This window comes from Chroicocephalus ridibundus, chromosome 9, assembly GCF_963924245.1.
Source record: "Chroicocephalus ridibundus chromosome 9, bChrRid1.1, whole genome shotgun sequence".
NCBI classification, from domain to species: Eukaryota; Metazoa; Chordata; class Aves; order Charadriiformes; family Laridae; genus Chroicocephalus; species Chroicocephalus ridibundus.
Genome location: NC_086292.1, coordinates 48,622,352 through 48,629,674, shown reverse-complemented (window position 1 = coordinate 48,629,674; position 7,323 = coordinate 48,622,352). Strand labels below are relative to the sequence as shown.

Sequence of the window (7,323 nt, the reverse complement as noted above, 5' to 3'; positions counted from 1 at the left end):
CCCCTGGGGCAACTTGGGGCTGTTTCCTCTCGTCCTATTGCCTGTTCCTTGGGAGAAGAGACCCACGCTGAACTGCTGAGGGGGATGATGCCTAATAAAAACCGCGGGGTTTGATCGGAGACTCCCGGGGGGATTTAGGCTGGGAGGCACCTCTGGAGGCCCCTGGCCTGCCCCCAGGGCTGCCCGTCGGCGAGGGGAGCTGCTGGGCAGACACGGGCCCCAAAACGCCGGCAGGATGCGGCCGTGCAGGAGCAGCCGGTCCCGTCCCTTTGCCGAGCATCCCCGCCGGGTGCCGCCGGATCGGGCCCCGCAGCCGTTGTGGGGCGGCGGGGAGGGGATGCCGGGCCGGAGCACGGCGCATCGCGCCCGCTGGAGGAGCCGGGGGGGCGGTGGGGGGGGGGGTGAAGAGGGGGCTGCAGCACCGTCTGCGCCCACGCGGTGGCGGCCCAGGCCGCGGAACCGCCGCTGCTCCGCTTAATGAGAGTCCCAGAAACTAATTACGACAGATCCGCGCTGCGGAACTCCCGGTAAAACGGCTCGCACCGCAGCAGCCCCGCGGGCATCGCCGGGGTGGGCAACGCGTAGACCCCACCCCTCCCCCGAGCGCATCCCGGCCCCCGCGGCAAGGAGCATCCCGCCCTCCCCGGCCCCGGCAGCCCCGGTGATGCTGCAGGACCGCGGGGCGACATGTGACTCCCCCCGGTCCCTCCCGCCCCCGCAGCGCCCCAGGACCCCGGTCGCAAGGTGCATCCCCCCCGCCCCGCCGAGATGTCGTGCTAGGTTAATCCTGGGTTGAAACCAGGTATTTAGGGCTAATAGGTGTGCGAGCACCTCCACACCCGCTCTCAGAGCTCATTAATGTAATACTTTCATGTGTGAAACGAGCATATAAATGGGCATTAATGAGCTCCCGGCTGCGGCGCGGAGGAGGAGGGGGAAAGGGAAACTTCGCAGGGGAGCGGGCGGCCCCCCCCGGCTGCGGCACCCGGTGTCGGCCCGCCCCGGGCCCGGGGGGGCCGTGCGAGCCCCTCCCGCGGCGTGCCCGGGGTGGGGCCCCCGCAACCCGGGCCAGCCCCACGCACCAGGCGGCTTCTTAAAGTCGGTTTTTATTAAAGAACCAAAATCACGTACAGAGGGGTCTCTCCCCAGAGCGGGCGAGCGTTGTTCTGCCTCCGGAGTCGCGGACCGCCCGTTAAAGTGCCGTTACATCCATGAATTTACAATGGGATGGTGAGGGAGGAGGGGGCCCGAGGGAGGGGGCGGGGGGGGGGGAATAAATATACATCATAAATAAATAAAAATCCAACAAATACTGTACCAAGAGAATCACAGTACATTTATATCCATTGCACATAGCCACTTTTGTTTCCAGTCTGGACAAGGGATGAAGAAGCGGACACACAGGGAGGGATGGGAGAGGCGGAGCGGGGGGGCCCTAGGGGGCGCGGGGCGCAGGGGGGGGGGCCCGGCTCCCCCTCCGGCCGGCCCGGGGCCGCTCCCCGCCGTATTGCCAGTCCGAGGAAAGACGGGCTCCGAGTCCTCTATGTACAAGTGTCTCCTCGTGGAAATGGCTTGTGTGGGCTCTGCCCGCATGGCTTCGGGGTGGGGGGGGGGGTGGGGGGTTCCGGGGGGCTGGGGGGGCGCTCACTGGGGCAGCAGCGGCGGCTTGAAGGAGCAGTTCCCCGTGCAGTGCCGCGGGGTCAACATTTTGCAGGAGAAGTGATGCAGCGCGTCGTGGGCCTCTGCAAAGCGACAGAGCCGTCACCCCCGGACCCCCCCCCCCACGCGGGGAAAGGCGGGGAGAGGCAGGGTGTCGGCCCCTCTTAGACGTCTGTGCCCCCCCCCCCCCGTCCTGCCCCGGTACCTTTCAATTTCTGCTGGATGGCGTAGCGCGCTTTCCTCTCCTGGTCCAGCTCGTTGCACAGCGTATCTGGGATGGGGGGAGAGCATCACAACGCGCCGCGGGGGGGGGGAACGGGACGGGAGCGCGGCCGCCCCGTCGAGGATGCGCTGGTCCGAAGGGCAGCGCGGGTGGCGGGGGGAGGGAATACGGGGAGGGATGCGCGCAAAGGCGGGCACGGCTTCCCAGGTAATTTTACGCCTCGCTTTTTAATTTAGCCCGGGTGGAAATTGCTGCGAGAGGGAAGGTTCATTCGCTCCCGTGTAATGATGCCTCGCAGCCGTTTTTGCGGGGCGGCTCGAAATCCCGAGACGAGTGCACGAAGGGATATCGATTAAAAAAAAAAAAAAAAAAAAAAAGAGAGAGAGAGAAAGAAAAAAAGAGAAAAAGGAAAGAAAAAGAAAGGAGAGAGACAAAAAGGAGATAAAAAATAAAAGGAATAATTGCGGGATGGCCTCGGCCGGGCCGTACCTCGGACGATCTGCAGCTGCTGCACCATCTCCTCCCGATACGCCAGCTCCCGCTTCATCTGGTCCTGGAAGTTATCTGCGGGGACAGGGGGGTCAGCACCGCTCCCCGGCCGGGGCGCGGCGGCGGGGGGGGGGGGGGGGGATCGGCGGTACCTTTCAGGCTCTGGAAGTCCCTCTCCAGCTTTTTCCTCAACTCCATTTGCTCCAGGACCAGTTTTTGCAACTCGTCTGTTTAAAAATACATGGCGGGGTTGAGGGGACCCCGCACTTTTCCATATGGAGGCGGCTCAGCGCGCCGCTAATCGCATTACGTTACATTAATCACAGGAGTTAATCACTCCTGCAGAAAACACAAATACCTCGAGCCGCGGAGAGAGGCCGGGGGGTCCCGACAGCCCTCCCCGCCCCCGCAGCCCCCCACCCCGCCGCGGGACGCGCCCCCGCCTCACCTCGGGCCAAATTTTCGATGTCCTTTTCCACCAGCTGCGTCCCGGCGACATCCATGCCGAGGCCGTCCTCTCCTGCGGGGCCGGGGGGGCAGAGGGCCGTCAGCCCCGCCGCGGGGGGCTCCGCCGACCGCGCATCGCCCCGCGGAGGGGCCGCGGCGGAGCGCGGACCGGTGCTTACCTCTGTCGGTATTTACAGGGCTGGGATGCGAGACATTCCTTTGGTCCTGATAGGATTTTCTGGTCTCTAAATCCTCTGCCGCGGAGTGATTGTCTTCTTTATCTTGCTCTTAAAGGTAATAAACCGATTTTCAACCATAAGCAATGAAAGTATGGTCCTGATATATCCTTAATTACATAATTACGGACAAAGCCCTCGTTAAAACCTTCTTAGCGGACATCCTAATCGCTTTGCTATTGGAAAGTAGCTTGCTGGCAGGAGCTTTGCCCCGCCGTGCCTTGTGCGGCCCCGCCAGCCCATCCCCGCCGCACCGGCCCCGGCCGACGGCGGCATCCCCGGGCCCGGGGAGGGCCCAGCCCCGGCCCCCATCCGGAAACCGTTTGCGCTCTCTTTTCTCCCGAAATCCCCCAAAACGAAAACGGCGGCCCCGTTGTCCCCCCGGGGCTGAGCAGCCGGCGGGAGCGGCGCCCGGGGCCGCGCCATCCATGCGCACCGGCCTCCCGCCCCCCGGCCCCCTTTACCCTTCGCCTCGGGGGTGCACAAGTAGGCGGCCGGGGCTCCCAGGGAGGCGGCGGTCTTCAGGGGCTGCAGGTGCTCCCCCCTGTCCGGCGCGTACACCTACAAAAGAGGGAGTCAGGGCGGCGGCGGGGGCCCCGGGGCCGGCCCCGCGGTCACCCCCGAGGGCAGAGTTCCCCCCACGCCCCGTACCTCGTAGGCGCCTCTGCTGCTGCTCCGCTCGGGGCTGCCGTCGGGCGGCTGGCCGCCCTCCTCCGCCGCCGGCTCGCCCGCCTTCTCCTCGGGCCCGTCGGCCCCGGCGGGCGGCGGCGGCGGCTCCTCGGTCCCGGCCAGCAGCCGGGGCGGCGGCGGCTCCCGTCCCTCGGGGGGGGCGGCGGCGGCGGCGTCATCCTCCTCGTCCTCCGGGAAGCGGTTGGACTCCACGTCCACCTCGGGCTCCTCGGCCGTGTCCCCCCCGGGGGAGAGCGAGCGGTAGCTGGAGCTGCCCTCGCTGAGGAAGTCCGGGGAGAGGTAGCCGGGGCCGCGGGGGCCCGCGCCGCCGTACGCCTCCCGGGTGCCGTAGAGCTTGGCGATGCTCTCGGCGTCCTTCACGACCGGGCGGAAGGCGGAGAGGTAGCTGCCCTTCCTGGGCAGGGGCAGCGGGGGGAGCAGCGCTTCGTCCCCGGAGCGCTCCTCCTCGCCCGCCGCCCGCGACAGCGCGCTGGGGCAGCGCTCGCCCTCCGCCCCGGCGCCCTCCTGGGGGGTAGCGCTGCTCCTCCCGCTGCCCGACGGCTCCGAGCCCTCCAGCTCGCCGTGCCGGCCCGACAAACCCGGCGGTTCGGCCGCCGCCGCCGCTGCCGCCGCCGCCGCCGCCACCACCACGGCGGTGGCCGCCGCCTTGGCCTGGCTCTGCGCCGGGTAGGGGGGCACGGGCAGGCTGCCGGCGGCCGGCCAGAAGACGGGGAAGGAGGGGTAGACGCCGGTGTCCTTGGCGGCTCCGGGCTGGTGGGGCGGCTGGGCCGGTTGGTGCGGGTGGGGGTGCGGGGGTCCCCAAAACATGCCGGGGGGCAGCGCGCCGCCCTTGCCCGCCTCGCCGCCCCCCGCGCCGCCCAGCGCGTCCTCCTGCTTTTTGGGGCAGAGTCCGAAAGCGGCGGCGGGGAAGCCGTAGGGGTGAGGGAAGAGCGGCGGCGGCAGCTTCTGCAGCATCCCGAAGCCCTTGCTGGGCACCGGGATCACCGGGTAGCTGCGCACCCCGCCCGCCCCGCCGTGGGCCCCCGCCGCCCCGCCGTGCGCCGCCGGTAGCCCCAGCGCCCCGCGATCGCCCGCCGGCTCCTGCCCGCTGCAGCGCAGGCTCTTGTGCGCCGGGGCCAGCTCGGGGCCGGCGGGCGGCGGCGGGTGCAAGGCGGCCTTGGCGGCCGGGGAACCGGCGCCGGGCCCGCCGGCGGCCGCCCCTTGCAGGGAGAAGGTCCGCTTGCGGGTGCCGCCGTTGAACATGGCCTTGACATCCTCCCAGGCGTGCGACAGCTCCTCGGTGGCCGTCTTGTCGCTGAGCTTGAGGTGGCGGCGCCAGGAGTTGAAGTTGGCGGCGTCGGGCTGGGTGTACTTGGAGTCCGGGGTGCGGTGGGAGTGGAAAATGAACTTGTTGGGGGAGAAGTACATGCTGCAGTAGCTGCACTTGATGCACTTGGCGCGGGAGCTGTTGTAGCGGGCCGGGATGAAGCTGCCCCGGGAGCCCCAGGCGCACTCGTGCACCACGTCGAAGGCGAAGTTCTCGGGCAGCTTGGGCGGCTTGTGCTCGCCCAGGAAGGACTTGCAGAGCCGCTCCGCCTCCCGCTTGGTGATCATGCCGCAGCGGCGGGAGGAGATGGGCATGGCCCCGGCCCGCCGCAGGATCTCCAGCTGCACCGGCGTGCACTGCACGCAGGTGATGCCCAGGGCCACCCGCCGGTTGTGGATCTCATTGTAGCTGTAGTTCTTGAGCAGCGTGTTGGAGATCTGCGCCAGGCACAGCCGCTCCTGCCCGTCGATGACCAGGGACACGATGGGCACGCCGTACAGAGAGGTCTCACCCACTTGGTTGGGCTTGAGGGTATTGGAGCCCTGGTACGGCTGCAGCTCTTGCTTTGAATTTGGGGAGGAGCTTGCATCTCTCCCATTTCCCATCTGACTGGCGATCGCCTCCATTCCCCTCCAAAACGCCCCTGCAAAACAAAATCGGAGAAAGGCGCGGGTTAGAAGCACTCCCGGGGCCCCGCCGCCGCCGCCGCGCCCGGCCCACCGCTCCCGGAGCCCCGGCCAGTCCCGCTCGGCGCTGCCGGGCCCTGCCCGGAGCCCCCCGGGAGCTGCCGCAGGACCCTCCCCGCCGCGGGCGGCCCGGCCGGAGGGGTCTGGCGGAGCCGTAGCGCATCCCCCGCGCCGCGGCCGCCGGTACCGAACCCCGCCGCATCCGCCGCCGGGCGCGGACACGCGGCCGGGCGGCCCCGGGAGCTCGGCGACAGCGGCCGCCCGGGGCAAGGGCGTCCCGGAGGGGGGGTGTCACCCCACACTCCAGCCCCGGGTCCCCGGGAGGTGTCGCGTCCCTTCCCTTTGTGCCGGCTCGCCGAGCCGTGCCGGGTCGCCCGTTGCGGCGAGCCCCGGGCGGGCTCCAACGAAAGGCGCCGGAGGATGCGACCGGCGCGTCCCGCGGCGGCAGGGCCGCGGGGGGGCGAGCCCCGGGCCGGGCCGGGCGGGCCGAAACTTGCCGCTCGGTGCCCGCGGGCGGGCGGAGCGGGGCGGCGGGCGCGGCTGGCCGGGAGCCCCTTTGTCGTGTCTCCGGCAGGCGATTAGGAACGGGCGGATTAGGGGCCGGGGCGGGCAGGTCCCGCAGCACGTAGCAGCAGAAGGGCAGCAGCGAGCCGGGCAAATTGGCTTAGCGGGGAGGGCTCACGGCGGTAAGCCGCTTCCGTGGTAATTACACGAAATAACGGGGAGCGTCTCCCGAAAACGCGTCCCGATTTCCGCGGCCCCCCCCGCATCCCCATCCCCTCCATCCGCTCCCACTTACCGCTCCGTGGAGCCCGGCTGGACGTGCAGGCTCTCCTCGGGGCTAGGGGCCGCAGCCCGGCGCCGGGGCCGCCATCAGCCGGGGTTGAGGGCGGGGGGGGGGCCCGTCCCCACCGAGCCCTTTCCCGCGGGCAGCCGCCGGGGCGCGGGGCGGGCGGGCAGCGGCGCGCCCTTCACCGACGCCTCGGGGCCGCCGCCCGCCCCGCCGCCGCCGCCGCGTCCGCCCGGGCGAGATGCAACAAGAGCGAGTGACCAGCCGCGCCACCGAGGGAGGATCCGGATCCGTACTTGGAGACGCTGCACATTGATCCGGTGACAGCTAAAATAACGGGAAGACACACCCACTTAGCACCAGCATATTTACATTAACTGCCTCCGGGACCCCGCGGCCGTCAATCACCGATGCGCTCCAGTCAATCACGGCGCGGCTTTAAGGCACGGCGGAACGGGGAGGGAGGGAGGGAAGCGGGGGGGGGGGTGTGGGGGGCCGCCACCGAGCGGGGACCCGCCCGGGCTGCCCGAGGTAAGAGCGGGGATAAGCCCCGGGCCGCACCTGCGCGGGGCTCCGCGCCGCTCCGCGCCTCCCCCCCCACCTCCCGCTGTGCGGGCATCCCTGGGGGGGGAGGGATGCTCGTTGAAAGTTTGCGTGGGGAGAAGGCGGCAACGAAAAGAGGAGCCCGGGGGGGTTGGCGGAGGGGGCCCATCGAAATCGGGGATGCGCTGCTACCGCGCACCCCCCGCCACACACACACACACACACACCCCTCACCGGGGCGCCCGCTCCGCCGG

General features: G+C 69.7%; 1 protein-coding gene across 1 annotated transcript; it reads right to left on the bottom strand.

Annotated features, from left to right (window-relative positions):
• Window positions 1-1,156: 1,156 nt before the first annotated feature.
• Window positions 1,157-6,842, bottom strand: SKOR1 (SKI family transcriptional corepressor 1). The gene is made up of 9 exons (XM_063346384.1): window positions 6,536-6,842; window positions 3,706-5,693; window positions 3,519-3,615; window positions 2,998-3,105; window positions 2,820-2,891; window positions 2,524-2,598; window positions 2,372-2,446; window positions 1,865-1,930; window positions 1,157-1,742 (listed from the first exon to the last, which is right to left on the bottom strand). Exons 2-9 carry the CDS (start codon window positions 5,674-5,676, stop codon window positions 1,645-1,647), a joined length of 2,562 nt encoding a protein of 853 aa, XP_063202454.1. The 5' UTR covers window positions 5,677-5,693; window positions 6,536-6,842; the 3' UTR covers window positions 1,157-1,644.
• Window positions 6,843-7,323: the final 481 nt, after the last annotated feature.

Coding starts and splice junctions, on each gene's coding strand:
- SKOR1 (XM_063346384.1), bottom strand. CDS start 5,676: ATGGAGGCGATCGCCAGTCAGATGGGAAATGGGAGAGATGCAAGCTCC. Junction 2,892..2,997: donor CCCTGTAAATACCGACAGAG/GTAAGCACCGGT, acceptor CCGGCCCCGCAG/GAGAGGACGGCCTCGGCATG. Junction 1,743..1,864: donor CATCCAGCAGAAATTGAAAG/GTACCGGGGCAG, acceptor GTCGCTTTGCAG/AGGCCCACGACGCGCTGCAT.